This window comes from Papilio machaon, chromosome 8, assembly GCF_912999745.1.
Source record: "Papilio machaon chromosome 8, ilPapMach1.1, whole genome shotgun sequence".
In the NCBI taxonomy this organism is placed as follows: Eukaryota; Metazoa; Arthropoda; class Insecta; order Lepidoptera; family Papilionidae; genus Papilio; species Papilio machaon.
This window is the reverse complement of record NC_059993.1, coordinates 4,258,869-4,283,209: the sequence shown is the minus strand read 5'-3', so window position 1 is coordinate 4,283,209 and position 24,341 is coordinate 4,258,869. Positions and strand designations below refer to the sequence as shown.

Genomic DNA, 24,341 nt, shown 5'->3' with positions numbered 1-24,341 from the left:
TTTGGGTCAGTGGCTTCCATTTGTAGCCGTAATCAAATAATTTAGAGAAACTTAAGACTTTAATCATAGTAGAATGGCCTCAGGCACAAATACATCTGCGTTTATTCAAGGTTTGAGATAATCTCGTGATTTTATTAGTATGAAAGCATTATTTTAAATTTAATACCTAGAAGGTTCTCGTACAAGGAAAGGTAGAGACACATTGTATCGAACAAGTCTTTTCTGCCAAACGCTCTCTCGTATACAATTTGTTCGAATGTGCCTCTTTGTTTACTGATATAAAACTATAGGTGTATTTGTTATTTTTACATATTGATATTTTTTACACGGTACTTGTAAAAATCTGTCACAAAGTTAATATTGAAATAACTACTTTTATACTGTGAAAGCGGGTAGGTGTTAAAACGTATAAAAGGTTTAAAGCGATAACCATCTATGAAAAGGATTTTGCACAGGAAAGAAAATATTAACACCACCTTTGGCGTATTGGTAATCCTTTAAACAAAGATCTTATGTTTACAACACAGAAATTAGTCGTCAGATATTTTTTGACGTTTTCTTTAAATCGTGAACGAGTTATAAAAAAATACATAGCTGGCAATATCAGATGTGTTTGTTCTATTTCTATTTTGGTCGTAGTTTTTGTACATATTTCGAATTTAATCGTTATGAAACGTCCTATATCAGCTATTTTGTACTCACAAAACTTTGCATATTTCGCAGTGGACACACCGAGTAACAAGTCTGTCGCTACAAAGCCCCCTCTGAAGTCACCGAGCGCCCCCGTCGCGCCCTGCAGCCTGCCAAAGCGTGAGTAATCATTAAACCATTGTTTGGCTACATGTATGCGCATATCATTCAAAAGGTCACAACCAAAGTAAACTATACACTTGAATAATCGCAAAAAAATGCAAATTCTGAAATAAAAAATACTGACGCATATTTGTGTTCTACAGTTAGGCTCTTTGTTTTTTTATACTTTAGCGGAATTAAATATAGTATTTTTGTTATTTGCTTCTATTCAAAATTAAAACAAAAGAGTAAGATTACTACACTTAAAATGCTTAAATTTTATTATGAACCCATAATGAACAATCACCTTTAAGCCCAGTTCGTGTTTCTGTAATACGAAACTCAGTAAGGACCAGACGGTTCATAGGCGTTGTCAGCCCCGAATGGTGTCAAAGTATAATTGAATTTAACACTAAATTGACCTAACTAGTTTGACGGGGTCGTCTGATCACGTATAAACAGTTTTAAGATTACATAGATAATATGCTAGTTAACTTCTTGATATTTACATTACCTCGTTATTTAGTATTTATATTACTGTGCGAAATTATTTGTTTGCACAAACTTAACGATTACTGAACCGATTTAAAAATTCTTTCATCTACCAGAAGCTGTTTTGTTTGCAATAAATAATCGATGCTCTATTTAATTTTCTATGTAATCTATCTTACTATTTACTATTTATAATTTCGTTTATTATATACTAGGACGTACAAGTTTAACGACTGTTTTCGTGACTTTGCTCGTTATACTCATCATTCTTAGATTTAATTCTGATTTTGCTCATGCATTTTGGTATAAGTCTTATGTTGAGATATTGCGTCGTTCTTAGTTGGATCAAAGAGTTGCGGTAGTCACTATTGGTTGAACCGGCGTTCGTTTACCTCTTATCCTAAACAAAAAGCGTATTAGCAAGCCGAGCTCGTTATCCAATTACGAAAAACCGTTTGTTCGTAACACTTTATTAGCTTGACCTAATTGTAAGGGTCGGTCTTTCAATGGAATATAAATCTTTACTACCGCACTCCAGAATAGTTTAATCGTTACTTGAGCAGTCTTTAGAAATAATAAGAGGCTGAGTAAGCTTTAAACATCTCTGAGTATGGATATAATGATGTGGTAAAATATTTAGCGATCGCAATGTATATAAATAGTTCTCTTTTATTCGCCAAATTAGCGAAGTGACCGCTGCCCATCGACATCCGCATCTGCAGATGCGTTGCGTACTTTCTATTATTTTAGCACGTTAAGGAGAAATCTTGACCTAATAACGACTATGGTCATCCAAATTAAAAAGTTATAATTTAGTAAACATTCATAAACTTTAGATAACATATCCTTGAGTTACACTGAGATGAGTACAGATTTTATTTTGTTTCCATTCGACTAATTTTGGATCGTCATAAAATATAAGCAAACGTAAAACTTCGCGAATAGCGTTGAACAGTAAACAAGCAAATAAAAAATACAAAACAGACGGCAAAGATTTTGAGTCGAATTATTCCAAAGTGAAACAAACGTGACAAAATTATATGATAATAGCATAAAATATGTGTGTATGTCCTTAGGTTATTTAATAATTTGCAATTAAAATTGTGTGGTTTACGTTACGATGACCTCGTTTCTTTGTACCCTTTAGATCGCCCAGAATATATGAAAGTGAATTACATATTTCATATAAAATAATTTCTTTTTTTGTTTGTATAACATTTGTGAAGCTTTCGATGGGTTATTGAACTTTAGGTATAATATAAACCTTAAATTTCATTTTATTAATTTCCCTATGTTGAGAATATATCGTAAATGCGGTGCAAGATAGTAATAGACTATGAGTCACACACACTATGTGAGAGTTTGCTCTATTTATTTACAGACATTTTGATTTATATAAAAGTAGTTTTTTTTTAATATTCGTAATGAATGATTCAGCCGTATGATAATGAGAAACATGCTATACTGCTATTGACTTTTGTTTTATATTTTCTAGATAATTTTGTATTAAATATATTATATTTCACATTTGACAAAGTTGTGTTTAGCTCTTGTTATTATTACCATAATAGTGATTTAGCTATTAAGTAGTAATAAATAAACTCAAAATAAGCTAACATTATTTTGTAAACATCGAAAACTGGTGTTATTTATGTAAGTTGTCTAAAGTATTCATTCTGTTAATAGCCAGGATTTTTAACTAAACGTATGTTTTACAATCCGATGAATCTGCTTGCTATGTTATATTGTAATGTGAAATGTTTGAACAGTCACAAATGAACCAGATGCATACGGTATAATTAGCTTTCCCTCACATCAATAAACATGCGATACGTGTGTATGTCGGTTAATGAAAAAATACGAACAGTCGTTACAGTGTTGCAATCGTCACGTTCACCTTATAACCCTTTGAACGGATGCCAAAAAAATACGGCATCGGCGCTATCCCCGGCCGCTTTGGCACAGTAGCCCGGATCTATGCGGTGATTATGTCATGCGTTACAATTCCGACCATCCGTTTATACCCGTATTTCCACAGTCCTCCCCCAAAACTAATATCATCAGCTTTATTGTTAGGTAGAAAGCGGCGCGGCGCGGTGAATGTGAGTTGAGAATCTCGCGATATTTCTGGAAGGTCACCCCTGCATGTTGATTTGTGTCTGTTACAACAAACACACGCACACATCAAAATGCACCGCCACACACTTTAATGCATTTTTAATGCGGGATGAATTTAGATGCATATAAACGGATCCGTTTAGAGGAGTATGATCATGAAGTGTATTATTATATCCAGGTTTAAACTCGCTTTGTAGTAGAAAATCTTGACCTATATATATATATCTGTTTCGGATATATACTTTACTATTATTTTTCTACTAAAATCTAATTTATTGCTAGTCTAAGAATATTACTTGTAAAAGGTAAAAGATTTTATAGATTAAAAAAACTGTGTGACGTCATAGCTGTCACGTTTTCGTATAAAATTTCCTTCACCGATATAAGAACGTTAACGTAAAAACACATTATATCATCGCAAATGCTTGAGAAAATAGCTACGAGATTATATTGGCAGACGTTTCCTGTGAACAAATGTGCTTCCTCTCTGTGATATTATGTAGGTACGACATTCATAAATAAGCCATCAACATATTAAATAGTCTCTCTTTACGGTGCTAAGTTTTTTTTTATCTTGGAATTTTTATATAAATTTTATGTTGTAAAGACTTTGGAATGCCTCTTTATCAACTCTAATAGTCAAGTGTTAGATTGAAGCCAATTTATTAAGTTGAGCTTAGTGTAAATAGTTATTATTAAGGTAATTTATAAAAAAAATAGTGACGTGTAGTCAAAAAATTTCAGCGTTCCGAATTACCTACCACATATTTTTTTTAGGGAAGGCCATGAATTTACATGATCTAGTAGATCTGACTATCAATATTTATCTAGAGTTTACACCGAGCACTGAGTAAACATGTAATTGGTTCCATGATGTTCTACTGGAAGTGGTCAATCAGACTAGATGACCTGCAAGTCTAGATAGAACGGGGCTAGACTACTTTAGATCTATTCTAATAACGCACGCTGTGTGACATCCTACATCCTTTAATCTATTGTAAATGTTAGCTAGGAAATAAAGTTTCTTTGATTCCAATTATGGATCAAAGTAGGATAGGTATCAAAATATATGGCACAAGAATTTTAACATATGTCCTTTTGCATTCACAAAGACAATAACATTTTCCAAACTCTTGCAATCGACTTTATCGCAGTTTCTTAATAATGGGAGCATATTAGGAAACCTGTCTGACCAAACAACAAACAAATAAGAATTATTTGCTAAACGAATTAAATGCATTAGTAAAGTGGGTGAGTAATATGAAACACCATATTTTCAAAAAACTTAAGAAATAGGTAATATTTTACTTACAAAGAGATAAGTAATTGTTAAAAAAAATATAAAACAGTTTTTGAAGATATTTTTTTAAACTTAAACATAAATATTCAATTTATTATCTAACAAAAACATGCCAACGATAATAATCAAGTTAAATAATATTTTAAAATTTGATACACGCGTGTTCCAACTCCAAATCAGTTTTACGACTATTGTGCTTTGAGTTCCACTCCGTTATATACCCCCAGTATGGAATAGCGGTGCGTATGCAATATTAATTAGCAATAACCAATTTACGCAGCGTCGACTGATAATATAGACGGTCGTTAGTGCGTTGCGGCGGGTAGCATGGAGTCCCCCCGTGGCCGAGCGGCGCGCGCGCACCACTCGTGTACACGTCTCCGCGTAAAAATAAAGTCCGCGCCGAGCTCTCGCGTACTTCAACCCATTTATAATTATTAGTAAATCGCAGCCCGAGAGCACGACTGCCGTCGCCGCCGGCCGCTCGCGAAAAACATTTAAACATTCGGAAACATTGTGCCAGTGCTCGGCGTCCTGCCGCGAGCCCTTGCCTGCTTTAACTAGACAACGTCACAAAATCCCTAACACTGAAGCTCGCTCGAACCGTATTATCGAATCCGCGACTCCTACGTAATAGATACCGGTATCTCGGAACGCTGAAACAAACTGACTTAATGTTGATGTGTGTGTTGTGTTTGTGATTATTTTATATCAGTGATAACAGTGCAGTGAAATTTAAACAAATATGCCTGAAAGACCTAAAAGGCGTAAAAATAATAAAAACAAACGTAAAAATAAAAACTTTCGTGCAGAACCTAATGTAAGCAATAGTCGTTCAAATAATGATGGTGACACGCAGTCTTTTGAAAACAAAGACGTAGAGAAATGTGAAACTGATTCTATTGTAGAGGAAAAAATAGCGATAGATAATTTATCAGAAAAAATTACAATAAATAAGTCTAACGATTTTGAAAACGTCGAAAAAATTGTGGAACATAATTGTGAAAATGATGATAACGCACAGAAGAAAGAAATTATAGATAATTTATCAGAAAAGACTTCATCAAGTACATCTGATAATATAGGTCAGGTCGTAAAAAATGTGGAAGAGAAATATGAAATCGATTCCAGTGTACAAAAAAAAGAAAGTTCAGATAACTTATCACATAAGACAAGTGCGACTGACGATAATGATAAAGTCTTTAAAAAATATACTAATGGCGATAATAAAATTGAAGTAAATATCAAAGGTGGCGAGTTGTTTTTAAAAAATGATAATACCTCTGCTGCTATATGTGATACAGTCGTAGGCACGCTCAATAATGCTATAATCTCTAACACTTATGTTGTGGAATCTCCTGATCAATCAAATAAAAAGAAATCAAAGTTATCAAGCAGTAAAAAGAGCAAAAGTGTGGATGATGATGAATCTCCAAAAATTACTGAGATAACAGATGAAACGTCCGCTTTATTAGATCAAGAAAACATAATAAGTTCTGTTGAGAATTCTGGTTTAGTAGTTGATATGGATTCAGATGTAGAGTGGGAAAACACAGTAGACTTAGAAGAACACAAATTGCCAAAAATCGAGGAACTTGTTACCGGTACCTTGACTGTTACATCGATGCCTCTCACAGTAGCTCATTGTGAGGAAGCCAAATTGTTGAGCCCCGAAGAAGAGCAGTCCCTTCGACGATATTTACAAACCTTAAATTTAGCAACTAGTCCTTCTACTTCCTTAGAAATTAAAACAGAAATTGAACAAATAATCAACAGTGAAATAAAACAGCGGTTAAGAAAAAAAGGTTTTGCAGATGATGTTTTATCGCAAAGACTCTGCCCACCAAGAACTTTAGACGTAATTGATGAAGAATGTAGTGGCGAATCTTCCATTCAATCAAGAAGACACTCTTACTTGAGTGACAAAAAAAGTGACAATGATGACTTAGAAGATGACGTTTTTGAAAAACCTGGTAAACAATCAGCATTGAAGAAAAATTACGACATATCCTGGAATAATAAGTTAAAAGAAAAATCTTCTACGAGACAAATACCACAGACATGTGTACTCGTTGGAGCAAAACTAAAAGAACCGGAAATAAGTGAAGCAAGGGGCGATTGGAGTGTACAAACTGTAGAAAAGATGACTGGCGCAGAAATTGTTTATTTAACAGATTCGTCCAGCAGTACTAGCTCAATATACGATGTCGGTGAAGATGAAACTGAAAATGGACAAGATACAGACGTATCTGTTCGCATGATAACACCCACTATTGAAGTTACAGATACAGAGAATTTCTTAAAGAAAACATTTATTTCTGAAAATAAAGACAACATTGGTATTGAAAAGCAGAAATCAATAAAAGCACAAGATGACCTTTTCTCGAATACGGAAGAAAGTTCTAAAAAAAATCATGAAAGCAAATCGAGTGTTGATGAAATCGATCGAAATCTGCATGAGGTTGTCGTTCTAACTACTGACAACATTACGACAAATCTAACAGTGAAGAATGTTGATGAAATGGAAGAACCGCACGATACTTTTAAAACTGCTGAAAATCTAGCAGGCAAGACAGAAAGCACTTCTTATTTTATAAAATCAGAGAACAGATCCAATTCATCAAAACGTTTTCATGATTACGACTTGGAAATGAAAGTGATAAAATGTGAATTAAATGATGCTATTAATCATTTAATTAAGGAAGTAAGTGATTCAGAAATCGTGAATGAAAGTTCAAAAGACAATTTCACTCGACAGGATTCTTCTAGCAGTTTGTCTTCATCTCAATGTACAGCTATTTACAATCCTAATTCATCACTTAATGATCTATCCAATAACGATGAATCGTGTCATATTAGCAAAGAAATAAAAGATTACACAAAAGAATCAACTGCAACAAGTCACGTAAAGGATGTCTTTGAACATATCGAAATAAATTCTGCACGTAACATTAAAGATTTAGAGCTAACCTTAGAGGTTAACCAACCACAAAGATTGCGGGATATATGTGTTGAAAAAATATCAAGTTTTCCTTACGGATTGAAGATATTAGAAGAATTGGCCAATGTCTCTTTACGACTTCAAAGTATTAATAACCTTGGAACCGACGAAAAAATAAACGAAGACCGGATAAAAATAACTAAAAAGAAAAATTACGATTCAATGGATACTTTCACCAAACAAACGTCGAACTATACCAGGCAAACTGGGCAAAAAATGAAAAACTCGGAAGATGATTCTCCACCACCCATTCCTCCGCCTCCAATTCCGCCTCCACCAGTTATACCTAGAAAGACATCGCTTAAAAAGTCTCAAGAAGTTCAATCACCTTCTGATATACAGAAAGTGGAAGTACCCTACGTTTGTTTATCTCCATCACAAAAAATGTTGATGGAAAAAACTAACACTGTAGTTACTAATATGGAAAATAATTCACAAGAACATATACGCAAAATAAATGGGAGTCGTCCAACTGAGTTAAAAAATCAACTGCAATTTGAAAAGCCTATCATGCGCCCCTTAAAATCGGAAACAGGATCTCGTTTAATGGCTTTAATTTCTAATCCTTCAATTACGAGTAATATAAAGTCATCACTTAATAAATTTAGTGATGAACAATCTCATTTTACACAAAAGATCGAAGAAACAAAATCTTCTAGAAAATATAGTGATCCCGACCAAAGAAAATTTTCTTCAGATATCTTCAAGCCTATTCCACCGCCACGACCAAAAAAAATGACATCTTCTTATTACGAAAGCGACGAGAATTCAGATTTTGCTGAAAGATCCTTTAAAACCATGAAAAATGAAAAGAAATTCTTTCATTTTTCTACTGGCAACTTAAATAAGGAGATTGAAGATGACATATCGACCATACAAAATATGCACAGAAATTACGTAAATGTACGAGATCAAAATAGGGAAGTAAGTAGTCCGCGACGACCCTCTTTACCGAAAGACTTATGTGAACAACAAATGGAATATATTCGTCAAAAAGAAAAGGAAGTAGAGGCTGAGATTCGACGTCTTGAGGAGGAAAGAATAACACCGATAGTCAGAAGAGGGCCTAGAGCTCCTATGCTAACAGAAAAAGATATTAACAAAGATACGTTATGGAATACAAGACAGAAACACACCACTAGAGGAACAATATGGACCACTGGAAAGATGGATAAAAGTAGAAAAGACAAAAATTCTAATGTATTTAGTAGTAGTCAAGAAGAACTTCTCCGGGAAAAGATGTATTCTGAATATTTAAACGAAATTGCAGAACGTGAACAAAGGAAACATCATAAAGTAATCAAAATAACTAAAACTCATTTACCATCAGACACAAGATTGATTTCAAAAAGTATGTCAGCTTTAGATGTCCTTGACACACGAGTTAATAATAGAATAGAAGAGGAGTTTATATCAAAGGCAAGAGAAAGATGGAACAAGCTCGGAATAAGAGATCCCGAGAGTGAAGATGAAAGGAAAAATAAAACAAATGTGTATAGGGAACCTAAAGTGATTGAACATAAAATCAAAGTAATTGAAGCCGGGGAAGAGAAAGACGTTCATAATTTGCCTAATCATTTGCAAGAATTTGTTACTTTCACTGCGGACAAACACCAGGAATCGGGAAGCACCGGTGAGTCAGAATCGGAGGAAAAATCCACGCATGTTGTGATTTTCTGTGCAGTGATGTTATTAGTGTTAGCGATTGGAAGATACATTTTGCGAATGATGAGAAACTTTAACTGAAATTAGAAATAACTTGCTATTAACCAGTGTTTAAGTTAAATTGTGTTTATTGCTAAATGTGTAGAATTAAATGTTGTATTAGCATTGCATGAGTGTTTTTCTAATATTAATTTAACTATTCCATTTTTTTATTGTAATTAAAAAAGATCATACATCAAAACTTTCTGAATTTGAAGAAAATAATACATCTAATCGTTAGCAGGAGAATTTTGATAAGGTGAGTCTTTTACACTTCATAACATAAGGAAAATAATTTAGTAAGTATAAAAATTCAATTTACATAAATATTGAAAAGACACCACAAAAACAAATACAAGGCAGTTAATGTTTTGGCATTATTCACGTGTCAGACTTTGATCACAATATCGTTTGTTGACAATACGCAGTGCCAAATTAAATTTGTTCATCAAATTGCTTGCTCGACGTTGCATTAGTTACAATGCCTTATAAAACATTACTCAGCCTACTTAGTTTATTCATTTTGTATATTCACAGTATTCATAGGTTACATTTAGAATTAGGTAATAAAAAGGTCACTTGATAACAGCTATGTATTGGTATCTAACGAACGTTGTATTTTAAAGATAAATAGATATAGTTCTCTAGATATTAGGTAAGAACTTATGCTTATGAACAAACGATATACGTAGAGTTTAAGATTTTATTTTTTTTAATAAGTTTTGTCTACAAAACTAAAATTTTTGAAGCAGAATACACATCGGATTAAATTCTTAGTGTAAGTATTTCCTAAGGACATAAAGTTGGCAACTTTATGACACGGTTCGACAATATTTCATCCAAACCGTTGAATTTGCGCGACTCTCGACGCAGGCAGGAGCGTCGCCCGTGAAAATATTTGGACCGTCTATATCTGTAGCGAATGGCCTTTACCGACTCCAAACGCAAATGTGCTCGTTTGACAATTTTATTCTTAATTGTATTATGGTACATATTTTAAGCCATTAGTAACTATAAGCAGTACCTACCATAGAGTTTGAAAAACGTTACGCTTTGGATTAACTGAAATAAGCCGAAAACGAAAACAGACATGCTGTTAGCTGTTAGCTGTTATATCATACATTTACATTGAAATGTTTTTTGTTGTTTTTTTCCTGTCATATCGTACTTTCATTTTTTTTCTCCAAGTCTGATTTTTTATTGCGATTTATTAGTAAGTTACGCAAAGAAAAGATTTTTAAAATATATGAGACATACTGCATTTGATATAATAAGTCCATTGATAATGGTAACAAAAAGTTCCCTTTCAATTTAAACTTTGTATCACATCTGCATCTCATTTATCGGATCATTTACCATCAGTTGTCGGTGTAATGGTGAACCTTTATTATATTAAAAGCATCGAGCAACTTAATTAGAAATAGTACGGTTGATTGTAAACGGAAACTCTTTGTTATAAGACCGTGATTTGAGCCAATAACCTTCAGATCTTGTATAAGAAGCTCTTCACTTTGACGCATACATCACCCCTTCAAATGAAACGTATTTATACCGACCGTTGAGGCTACCATCGATTTTAATACTAAAAAATTTTGATGACATACTTTATTCATATTATTTGGAATTGTTTTTTTTACGCAGAAAAATTTGAATCTTTCAGTATTGTCACATTTCCATTTACAAGATAAAATAATAGCTACAATAACAATAAATAACATGTGATTAAATCAATAACTGCAATATTCGTGCTAGATTTGATATTTAAATTGTCAATATTTAATTTAGAAATTCGTAATTGTACTAAAATAGATTCAGCCGTCAACAATCGGACACGGCGGTGGCCTGGCGTTACAAATCCACTGCCAAACTGTAGACTGTAGGTGTACACATAATGTACGACTATACTTGCTCTGACGTTTCATTCAGTCGTAAAGCCCGATGTTGCAACGAGAAATTTAGATCTTGCGAGCACAAGCCTATAACCAACTTCCGTTTACGTCAAACCTCTATCTGTAGTTCTGACAATGTACGGTCTGGACAAAACTATGCAAATTGTACTTCGATCTGGAATATGATTCATAAGCCCTAAAATAACGAAACAGGAAAATATTGTTCACATTTTACTTTCCAAAAAGGTAAAAGATTGCCAACAAAAATTTTGTATGGACTGTTGCATGGTAATATCTTTTAAGCAATTTTAACAAATAAATTGATTTTATTTTAACACACATTGGAATAAAATTGCTACGATGGAATTCATCAATAAAATATAACTCTTAGATTACCCTGTGAACCTTTTTAGATAATAAGATGGATGGGAATATATTTTGGTACATATTTTTGACAAAGCAAACTCACGATTAATAAAAATAAATTCAAAACTGTAATGAGTCAACACGAGTAAACACGTGTTTTACCTGGTAGGTATTGAATATTATTCTTAACTATACCTTAAATGCTTACCATCGACGACCCGCCCGACCGTCCGTGACGGTCCGTGACCACTCAAGCCTTCACGATGTTTGTAGTTGTTTTTTTCCATTATCTTCCTGTTTATTCTCCGTTGTTTTAACATTAAATTAAATAGTACACGAAGTAACTATGTAATTAGACCGAAAATGTACTATGATCCATTCAAGTTTGTTTTAAAAAAATCATCACCGCTTATGCATTTTTGGAAGACGTTTATCTTAAGCAGAAGTTCATAATAAGTAGATCGTATCTGTGCCGATATTTCTCATTATTTATATCAGTAACCGAAGGCAAATCTACATCTTCGATATTCACAGTAGTGTTAGACACTATTTAGTTAACCACGTAATTTAACCTTTTGATCGCTATTTCATATTAAATATGTATCACCACAATGCTTTCGGTATAAGTACTTCATTATTTATTGTTAAAGTTCGCATTTCACAAGACTACGCTTAATAATGTTACAATAACCGTGATTTGCCAAAAACCCGCGCCGGGCGCTAAAAACATGGTATAAAAGCTTAAATATATTTGAAATACTGACTAAGTTTTTAATGGTAAGGACCCGATGACTGGTAACTGGTAGGGACCTGGTGGTTTTTAGGTAATAAAATAGGTAATACTTAGGAAACAACACGTATGAAAATACTGACATAACAAACGTACTTATTCTTATATTTTATTTATATTAGAGAGTTCATTTCGTTATCATTTTGTTACAAAGTACTACATTATAGACTTAGATAGTATATTTTCCAAGCGAGTGATCGCTCGAGTCATTCAGGGGATAATTCAACGTATCGAGGGTACCAACAAAGAGCGGGATGTCAAAGAGCCCGCGGGCGCGCCGGAAACGATTTGACTGCGGAAGTGACATCACGGTGGGGGAAGCGTTTGAACTTGTTAGGCTTGCGTATGGCTAGTGCATTATGTCGTTTACGTGCTGTACTACAAACCGCACGATACTTCCTGTATGCGTGTTAGACAATTTTGAACTGGAATCTATCTAGGTCTTATCTTATTTATGATTTTAGTTTGACACAATAACATTATTTTCGAATACAAAAAGAAATACAGTGGTAAATAACATTAATGAATATAATTATATACACTAGTAAGTACTTGAGTTAAATATAATTAATTCCAAAACGGATTTTACATCAGAACCAAAAAAATCTATAATATTTTTTGCATTCAATGAACTCTACAATTCTTATTCAACAATCGAATCAGTTCATATTCTCTCTGAGCCAGTCGCATGATTGTTATCTTGGTGTTCTTAATCGGCACTGAAATAAGATTAACTACATACGTAAATGGAATTATCTTTATCAAAGTGAACGCAATAACGCAACGTGTAATTGTAATTAAAATTTTTGTATTAAATGTACCTACCTCATGAAGGTACGAAATACAGAAAAGGGTCGGTGCTGTTTCTAGACTATGGTTTCGTCCAGGTTTTTTTTTTTTTTTTATAGTAGAAGGGGGCAAACGAGCAACGGACCGAGAGGTGATTTATTAAACACGTCATGTGCCTTAGGTCGGCATTGTAGTAGGCCACAAATCTGATATAATCGGCCATAAACTTTTCGGTGTATAACTGTTTGTCGGATTAATGTGAAAGTGTACTTGAACCAAATTAATTTAATGTGACAATTTAGTATTTAAACTTAAGCAATTATTGCATACAGATACGATTTTTATAACATACAAATGATCTTATTAAATTCCACTGCAAACAATGTGCATAAAATAATAATTAAACCGAAAGTGTTAAGTAATGAATAGGTTACGCACTACGTATTAACCGCAAAGCGGTGGTCATTTCGTACCTTTGATCAGCTTTTTACTTAATAGCGTATAGCTATATTTATGTTACGCACCATTTTATTGTTAATAGAATGAAGAAGTATCAATAATATTGCTTGTTTATTGCTGTTTTAATAGCTCTGGTGAAAAATAACTTTTAACTTCATGTCGAAAAAAATACCACATTACGCGTTGAATTTATACCATATTAGGCTGTCGCATTATAATACAATAGCTGTCGATATTGGACTTATTTTAAATCTAAGTAAAGTTATGTTTTGAGCGTTCTGATATGAAAAGTTTTAACTTACTTACTTAAAAGTAACGCCATCTATCATTAGTTATACATAAGCTTCAATAAAAGTGTCCGCGATCGCCGCTAGGTGGCTATTGATTTTATCTCATTAACGCAGTTGATATGAACTTAAGATATATGCCTAGTTAAGATACACACAATTACATCTTGACTTTTGATTTGTAAAAAAGATTTAGCAAAAGATTCAAACTATTCAATTTATTAAAATTATTGAACAAAGAAAATATGTCAGCGATAGATACTCCATCTATCGAGATACGTTAAAAATGTAGGATCAAAATCTAGCAATCTTCAACTTGTACTTAACTTTTTAACACAGGATTAAATTCTAAAAATCATGTTTAAAAATTGTATTGAAAACACAAAATCATGAGTAATAAATATTGATGTAAGAACGAGTAGGTAAATAAAATATATTCCAAAATTCTTTTTTTACATCATTAGGATCAGCATCAGCATTTTATGTGGAAATATAATTTTGGCAAAAGTGCTTTCAAGGTTTATGGCGTAGATCGTCACAAAAAAATAAGATTTCCTTACAATAATAAGGGCCTTCATAAAAACTTTACAACTGTGGACCTACGCATCATAACGAAAGCGTTATATTTTTTGGATTAAAGTACCTATTTTTTGAATAGATGGCGCAATTACGAAAATTACGGTTCCGTTTTTTGCAGTTAGTAGTAGTTTTGGTAGTCAAATTAAAAAGTATTATAATTAACTTATTGATAGAATAACTTGTATTAAATGGAAATCAGTTATCTCTACCTATGCCTGTAGGTTATTGTCGTGAGTAGTTTGTAGGATTATTTGTTATTTTTATACCAAATACACATACGTACAGTGAGTATTAATTGAGACAACTGGTTTCAATACCTTGATAATTGTCGATATTGACCCGTGTTCATTAAAACAGTTTATGAATAATTATGCGCAATTAATATTGCATTAAATTATTGACGTTATTAACATAATAGTGATTATTATGAACTTGCACTAAGCAAAGGCTTCATTATTAGCTTTTATCGGATTACTATCAAATACCTGAGATTATTCTATAGTCATTAATATGGGTAGGCTGGAATAAATGTTCTATTCTCAATTTAACTTCGGTTCATAACGTTCTTTTTTTTTCTATTACAATAAAAATTTTATTGGCATGTCGGAAACCTAATTTTATTCCCCGTTCCCTTTTCACTCTTTTCATATAAGGATGGGTAGGGGAAGTGGATTTGACGGAAGAGGCAAAGCATATAGGAAAGGAAAACATTCTCTTTCTGTGTTGCGGATATCTATGAACAGCTGTCGCTTCGCTATTTTGGCGAATTCAGACGGCCACTTGCTCGTTTGCCACATTACAATATAAAAAAAAACTTGAGAGGTGTCAAGGGACACCCGGATGTAACGAAGTTCCTTTCAATTAATTAGTGAAGGAACCAATGTTTATTCTATGAATAAAAAACTTAAGTCTTCACAAGAAGTACATTTTATTTCTATGAATTTTCGTTATATATTGTCACTTCGTTGCCATGGTGAAGTAGCGCTCATTCGTCTATAGCAAAAAGTGTCGTGACAACTTTTCGTAAGAATTTTATCCGTCTAACCCCTTTCAAAACGCGCGATAAGGAACTTCGTTCCAAAAATATCCAAATTCGGTGCTAAATAAACAAACAATTTGGATTATTTATAGAGACTATAAACATTCTGTTACAAACTAATATCCGTAAGCTTAAGAAACTACGATGTATGACAGTGTATCAGTTTAACAAAGTTCACGTTAACACTTGCCAAAGTTTCACCAGTTAACACGTTGTTATATTGAAGGAGTTCGTACGTAAATTCATACCAAGATTGTTTGGAATAATATCATTTGTAGGAGCGGCGTTGGGGGCAGTTTCAGGGTGCCAAAGCACTATGAGGTGACAAAATTCTAGTATTAAAATTAAAACATAGTTATATTGATATACTGATAAGTAAAAAAAGGCAACCTCTTTCTTTTGCTAGGAAGGGCTACAATTTGCTAAACATTATGTTTTTTTTTATCGTTTATCACGTTTGCCATGGCATGGCCACAGATTATAACTTCTATGGCGGACATTGGATCACTGCTTCGTATCGTAGTTAGTATTAAATGAGAAGTGCAGGCAGCGTGTTGGGGTCCGTTATTAATCTAAGCGTGGCTCTAATTAATGTTGTCCTACAAGCTGCGAGCTCTCCCACGACCGCTGATTACACTGTGGACGGCGACATAACTTCTTTGTTTTCCAAAAATTGTTCACGTTGAATAACAAATTATGAATAGTAACAAATTCTAATCACTTTTATTGTCGTATCAGTCTTTACTGTCTAGTCGTAATCATTATGTCTTTTCTTTAACCCGTTTCGTTAAGTTAGGTTAGCGCCTTTTCTTTTTCCTAGTTGTCACTTTTGTTCTTAAACGTGTAATATAAAAAACTTTACTTGATAGTTTTATTACTTATTGTAAAATACTTAATAATTAATTTAAAGAATCTTTTTACATTTTACAACAAATCTAGTATACTCTAATATCTAAATCTAATATTCTCAGTCGTGTTATAAAGTTTTAGCAATCATTTTAAAACTAAATTTGCATCTATATATGTCTCTGTAATTAAGAACGAACTACTATATATCGAATTAAGATTTGGATGTAGACCTCATCTTGTAATGCAATTCAAAGCAAGTAGCCGTGGCCCCCTGCCGGTTTATTTTCAGCTATTTTGTTCCCGTTTATTTTCGGCCCTTCCTGTCTCGCCGGACGACGTGCGAATTTAAGGGCGAAGCTAAAATATATTATTAAAAAGAAATATTCCACTAATTCCCCCGGCGTCGCGCGTTCCCTTTCTTTATTACCTTTCAGATGATATTTGTCGCTTTACTATGTTAATATGGATTCTTATTATAATCTCATCCTATAGATCTAGAATGAATTAAATTGAGAAATTATTTATCGTCTTTACTTTATGCATACATTTTACTTAACAGTATTTTAATAATTTAAAATATTTAAGAATCCCATTGTAGTTTTGGGTGACATGTATAACATATAAAAAAACTATTATAAAAATGATATAAACAAAAAGTTCTCGCCGTTCATTAAATATAAATTATAATTTTCAGTACTGAAAATTTGCTACATTTGTTTCAAACTTGGACAAAAAATGTTTGGGCAGTTAATTTTCTTCACACGTTGTACTGATCTGTTTCTATTGTTTTCCGTTAACAAATGGGGTGCACGGTATCGCGTCGCGCGGTGTTATCACAGCACCTAACATCAGTCTAACCGCAGTCGTCCAATACGGCGCACGTGGCTTCGTCGCTTCGATTTTCCGCGAGTTTTCCGACTCTCGCGTGTGATTTTCCCTCCCTCCCCGTACCCCTTGTCTGCTTGAATCTGTTGTGTGCAATAATACCTAAATGTATAACCTAATCGAGTTACTGATAAGTTAATGGGCGCCGACGGCCCGTGTGTACTCCACGTGATCGTATTACGGAATAAAAGGGATACTCTGTTGACTAACTGACGTAAGTACGTTTGGGAATTTGTTAATGAATTATCCGTTGTGTTTGATTGTTAGATTAGCGACGACATTAACGCCGTCTGAATATCGAAGGTCGTTTTGAGTAATATTTATCTTTTATCGTAGTATTTTAGAGTTATTTTATCTTTGTCAACCGGTTCTTTTACGATCGTAACTATTTTGATATATTAGGTGTATGACATTTTTATAATTTACTTTGTAATAATAATTAATGATTTTTCATATTAAACTTACAATCAATTTTTAATTAGTTTTATAAATCGTAAGAATTAAAATGTTTTTTTTTTAATTAATCACGTCCGTACGTAACTCTAAAATTACATTAGGTTTAATAAAATTCTATGAATAATATTAATAAAAATAACATTTAAAATAAATTAAATGCGAAGAACATGTTTTGTGATATTATAGTATACTTTTTTTCTATATTCAATAGCATACTGTTATTTAAACGTTAAATTATAAATTAAATTATGATTTTAATTTATTCTTATTACAATAAGATTGTTTTTCTTTACGTTAAAAAGATACCTGTATCATATTAGGTGTGTCTCAAATCCACAAAGTTTTCTTTCTTAATATTCCACTGGGATTATTACCCTTTTTATAAGTTTTGTGCGTTCCAAATTACAAATAACATATGGTTTAAAATGTTTAATAACATGTGCAAATTGACATCGTTATAATTTACATTTTTATTTACGCACTGCTTTATTTTTTTCATGACATACAACAAGTTTCAGTTAAGTGATATTAAAGTATTCGTTTCTTAAAATAATATTAATATTTTTGTTACATTAGCCAATGTGTCTTATTGAATTATTATATTGGAGCGATTAAATGATAGATATGTATATTCAGGAAAATGTTAACGTGTAATAGCACTGCTATATAAACACTTTTATAAAAATATGATACTATCTTATTTTTTCATAGAATTCCAACAATGGAAACCCACTGTTCGAGGCAATATTCTCACCTTAAATTACTATATTCTATGTGTTCTTCAAAATTATGTTCTACATTTTACCGAGATCTGTTAAGCCGTTGTGGTGATACCTTCTAACAACATTCATCCATCTAAACTTTCGCATTTATAATATTAGTAAAAAGTAAGATATAGTAATTCTCAAACAATATTTGAATTAATACAAGTAACGTATACAAACAGCTAGTCATTTATTATTACATAACATTACTGTTTATGTTCCACGAATGCTAATTTCAATTTACAAACAAAATGAAACATTAACGAATGAAACGAAATGCATCCATTAGTTAGCGAAATTGAGGCGTTTAAATTAAATACGCCCTCTAAAGTTACGCGTTACGTATTAAAGGTTAACACAAAACTTTTACGATAACGGTTACGATACAGGTACAGGCTTAAATGTGAGATATCTTAACCGAGGTGGCGGTGGAGGCGTCGGCTGACTGCTACTGAGCACTTTATTTTATTACACTTCGTAACGCTTTATATCTGTTTTCCTTAACAATGCCTAGCGAGGAAACACAGTGGTTAGTGTTTTAAATCTTTATATACTAAATACATTTGTTTATACAAGTGATAATATTTATATACGTATATTTCTTCCTGTTCATTATTTGTTGCCAAAAATAAATAGTTCTGTATGAAAGCTTCAACTTTGAGTACCATGATACCGATCGTGACCGAATCTCTACCCTAGATTAGGTGATTTTATTTGCGGTAGTTTAACATAATGCGGATTGTCAGGCAAGGTTGCTCGGTAGTTAGAAGATAGTGATGTATCGAGGTCAGGGATATCACCAGCCGCGCCCTTCCCCTTCCTGTCCACACCATGGTCACGGTAATCCCTCTATTATGTTTAATTAACATCCGCTGCAATAATCTAATTAATTGGAAAACGGATTACCATTTCATAAAGCATTTGTATGCATCAATTTTAAAGGTGAAATATGTGATGCATAAATTATCTTGTATATTAATGCGTGCATATAATTTTCTATTTGCCAAAATTCTTAGCACATTAGGAACACTAGAAAGTTTTATAAGCTGCTTATACAAGCTTGTATATAAAGGAGGATCTCGATAATGCATATGAATAATTATTCGTGAGCGAGTCAGTAAAACTAAACATGATGTTCCATTAATTCGTCGACTAAACACTGGTGAATACTAAACGCCGAAACTGCGGGATAAACTTTGCCCGCTCCGTAATTAAAAAAGTTTTCAAGCTAGACCGTTTCAAATGAACCTAACGTATAAAAGCATTCATTTGTAAGGATACATGTGGTCTGTGCTGATCGTACTGACCGAACTCAACTTATCTATAATTTGAAAATGACTACTGGGGACGGTAACTTAAATATTTTGCAGCAATACATTTACAAATTTTAGTTTTGAATAGAACAGTAAAACAAAAAAGAAAATTCTAAAGTAATTCTAAATTAAATAAAACCTGATAAGACAAGAGAAAATAAATTTCTAGAAACTATTTGTTGAGATAACAATAAAGTTATTTTAAGCATAAAATACGAAAGAATTGATAACAAAATTGTTTTAAACTTTCTCCGATGTTTCTGTCTGTTTTTATTCGACCAAGAAAATTGAAAGCATTTCCATACCATTTTATGTATCGTTTCGCAAATATTATTTCTTTCAAAAAACAAGAGTATTGTAAAAATTCCTTTTTTAAGCAGGTGACCATTTAAAAAAAGAGTTGTTTTTCTTTTGTTTCCTGATTTTTTTCCTCGATTCCTGTGAAATTATTTGTTTGACAAAGCTCGTAATGTTCGTTTTTGAAAATGAACTTCTTCATATGAAATTAACCAAAACAACTGAGTATCTAGAATGGTAACGTGTGTAAAGTCGGCGATTAATGAAATAAAAGTTGTTGGTAATGACCTTTAAAGATAAATAAAATGATTGAATTAATTAAATATCCATTCCGTGGATGTAAAAGGTTACCATCATGCCCTCTCTGTTCTAAATTGCATTTAATTATCGCTAGGCCTACATACGATTTTATATAACTCAATTATGATAACCCTTTCTTAAAAGAATTTATTATCATAATTTTAATTTTGTATATTTCATATTTATTATTTTTGATAAGTATTATGTTTGACTTATATTTGTTTACGATAAGCCGGTACATTTTCAATACTTTCCTTTTCAAAAATTTATCACTTCTAGAGCGATTAAAATATATTATCTAAGTATTAAAAACTAAAGATATAATATGATTGTATTCATAAAAAAAAATAGCTTGCGTATAAATTTTTAAATTTATAAACTAAACATTAGGGAAATGTGACATAACATGGAAATGTGACATTCTATTTATGAACTTGGAAATTTATTAAGCAACGGAAAAATTCATCAAAATGGTCAAAAGTGTAGGAAAATAACTGCGTCGTTTGGAAACTTAGAGGCAGTATATTCGTTTAATTTAAGCCAATACGTTTATTCGATGATTCAGTTTCCATTCATTAACCGCAAAGGGGTTACGTAATTTGAATATTCATTCAGGGATTCTCCGTGCCTATGGCGCGCTTTACACTCTTGATGTTCTGTGGTTATTTTTGTGTAAAGCTACAATCATAGAAGCGATCAGTATTTTTTCTTCTTATTCCGTTATTTCATTCTACTAATTATAAGTTTAATTTACATATGTAATATCAGTTTAATGTAGAGCAGCTCTTTTTATTTTTACACTAGCTGTCGCCCGTGACTCCGTCTGCGCGGAATTAAAAAAAAAACTAAATAAATAGCCTATGTGTTCTTCCAGACAGTTTTTTACATCTTTGTCAAATTTCATAAAGATCCGGTGAGCCGTTACGGAGATACCTTCTAACAAACATCCATCTAAACTTTCGCATTTATTTATAACTAGCTTTTACCCGCGACTCCGTCCGCCTGGAATAAAAAATAGAAAACGGGGTAAAAATTATCCTATGTCCGTTTCCTGGTTCTAAGCTACCTGCCCAGCAATTTTCAGTCAAATCGATTCAGCCGTTCTTGAGTTATAAATAGTGTAACTAACACGACTTTCTTTTATATATATATAGATATTAGTAAGATTTTTCTTAAAATCACATACCATATTTTTACTATATCTCAATAAGATTTAGATAACGGATTACGTAAATTGTTTAGCGACTCGTAGTTTTATGTATTAAGAAATCTGTGATGCATATTGTGTAATCTATACTATCTCATTCTTATCTGAAATTGAGTTTTACGAATATGTATTTTAAATTATTTATTCGATAGGGTTTTTAGACTATATTGATTAGTTATTTCTGTTATCTACGAGTATTCTTGCATAGCTAAAGTAGTAACTTTCTATTAAGTTATTATCGTTTTTAAAGAAATCGTAACTTAACAAAAATCTTTAATTTCATTAACAATAAGATATAAAGATTTATTTGATAGCCATCACAATAAATATGTTTAATTCCACTTTTTATCTAAACGGCGCATATTAAAGCGTATTTAGTCAACATGTGTTGCACAAGTACTGATCGGCATTGTACTTGTTTAACAAATAGAATAGGCTGATTGTGGGGCGCGGCCGGTTCACACGGCGCGCAGGATCTGGGCTCTATTTGCCGCCTCTGCTGATGCGTGGCGCCGCGCCCGCCTGCACGGGCCTTGGCGATTATAAATACCTACTCATCTCTTAATTTTACATGTAGAGTTTATAAAACAGTGACGCGACCCAACTTTACTGATTGCAATAAATAAATTGTGCGTAAAAACGCAGCCTATTGCGTTTTTATTACAACTATTGGAACTTAAGCTAATTTTTAGCCGACTTCAAAAAGAAGGAGGTTATTATATTAATCTTACTTCTTATTCTTACTAATGTTATAAATAAAGTTTAAAGCTTAGAGAAATGGATAGATAAATAGATGCTTGTTTTTACGTATCTCCAGCATGGCTCCCGAATGGAACGGAACTTTGGCATAGATGTAGAACATAGCCTACTAATTAGTTTTTTTTATCTCCTTGTGAAAGAAATCTCTAGCGACAGCTAGTTTATAATAATTTCCTATGACTTTTTTACCTATGTACTTATAAGTTTTGACAATAATAGTTTTAAGACCTTTTATATCAAAAACATCGCTGCAATTCGTAAAAACGTTTACAAAATTGCTGACGTTAATATCAAATGATAACTGTTTATACTCGAAGCCGGTTATCGCTTAATTACTTATAAATAATGATCTTATAACGTGAATTTGAAATTATTATGAGTATAATTTGTTTCCCGCGTTGACGCATAAATAAACAAGTAATCAATTATACATTATGTAGGATAATTGTAGATCATATTTATGTTATAGAGAAGGTATTAAGGTCATAATAAAAACTACATAACTAGAGATTGATATCAGAAGTGTAGACTCACATAAAAGTACGAAGACTCTAGGAACTCTAGGTAGAGAACTACTGTGGCCATCACACGTAATAGTAGTTGTAGTATAACCGTTAGTTTCCATTGACAAAAATTGTACGAAAACATAAGTTAACTCAAAGATAGCGATAATTGTTTTGGCGGTGGTAATTAATTGTAACTTAATGCAGAACTGTAGCTGTAGAGTTCGCAATATGTTACTTTCTTAAATCACAAATGTGTGAAATCATCCATATAGATAAAAAAAACTTGAGAGGTGTCAAGGGACACCCGGATGGAACGAAGTTCCTTTCAATTAATTAGTGAAGGAACCAATGTTTATTCTATGCATAAAAAAATTAAGTCTTCACAAGAAGTACATTTTATTTCTATGAATTTTCGTTATATATTGTCACGTCGTTGCCATGGTGATATAGCAAAAAGTGTCGTGACAACTTTTCGTAAGAATTTTTTCCGTCTAGCCCCCTTTCACAACGCGCGATAAGGAACTTCGTTCCAAAAACCCAGGACATATATATTTAGGTAGATCATTGTACCGTAAAGTAGGTAAAAAGTCGCATTCACCCTCTTATAATCGACCATCGAACGACAAAGGTCACTGCAAAGGTTAGGTACTAATGTCTAACTTCTATTAGGCACATCGTGAACGTAAAAAGTCGATATGCGGCCTTCGCTAACTCCGTGGACAGTTTCGTAAATACGTGCCCAGTGTAGTGATGTTGAGACCACGCTTCAAGTTTTCTACCTCCAAAATACGAAACCGCTTATTTTAGTTCTGACTTTGGGCCAATTCAATTCGTAGGCCAACTGATGCGATCGCCAACTGGCAAGACGTTTAAGCTTTCGACACCGCGTAATATTGGTTTTTTGTCTTTCTCAATTACTTGAGAAGGTGACTTTGTTTTGTTTCATTTTGTACATGATATTGTTATTAAATTCGATTATAGTTCTTAGAAAACCTCTAGCATTTGAACTCTTTGTACAACTATAAAAAAATTCTAAATTTGGATCTTAAAAAAAATTGAAATCTAAGTAAATTAAGATCCGTAATTATTGACTTCTTTTCTGAGAAATAATGTTTAGTAGACACACACCAACACTGTGATATATGTAGTTGGCAGTTACAGTTACGTTTTCATTGAACCGTGAATGAGACGAGCTTTTAAATTTAAGTAATCTGATCGTCCGTTTCCTGTGTCTCCGATTCGTGCCGCTCGAATGGACAATGGAAACTTACACTAAATGGATGTTTGTATTCTAACCGCCTCCGTGTAGTCGGAAATGTTAGACAGGCGTTTATAGTTAACAGGTAAGGCACACTTTCTCTCCAATTATTCGGAGTTCGTTAATTCAATATTGGTATAAC

At 32.8% G+C, this 24,341-nt stretch overlaps 1 protein-coding gene across 7 annotated transcripts in view; it reads left to right on the top strand.

Annotated features, from left to right (window-relative positions):
* The first annotated feature begins 4,868 nt into the window (after nucleotides 1-4,868).
* LOC106720719 overlaps nucleotides 4,869-24,341 on the top strand; it is a 63,092-nt gene continuing 43,619 nt past the window's right edge. For 3 of the 7 annotated variants that reach the window (XM_045678858.1, XM_045678859.1, XM_045678857.1), the window contains exon 1: nucleotides 4,883-9,336. In XM_045678858.1, the coding sequence (XP_045534814.1) occupies nucleotides 5,448-9,336 (3,889 nt within the window). In that variant the 5' untranslated portion in view covers nucleotides 4,883-5,447. Of the gene's footprint in view, nucleotides 9,337-24,341 lie in introns of all 7 variants that reach the window. The other 4 variants (XM_045678855.1, XM_045678856.1, XM_014515465.2 and 1 more) reach the window with 4 other exon arrangements.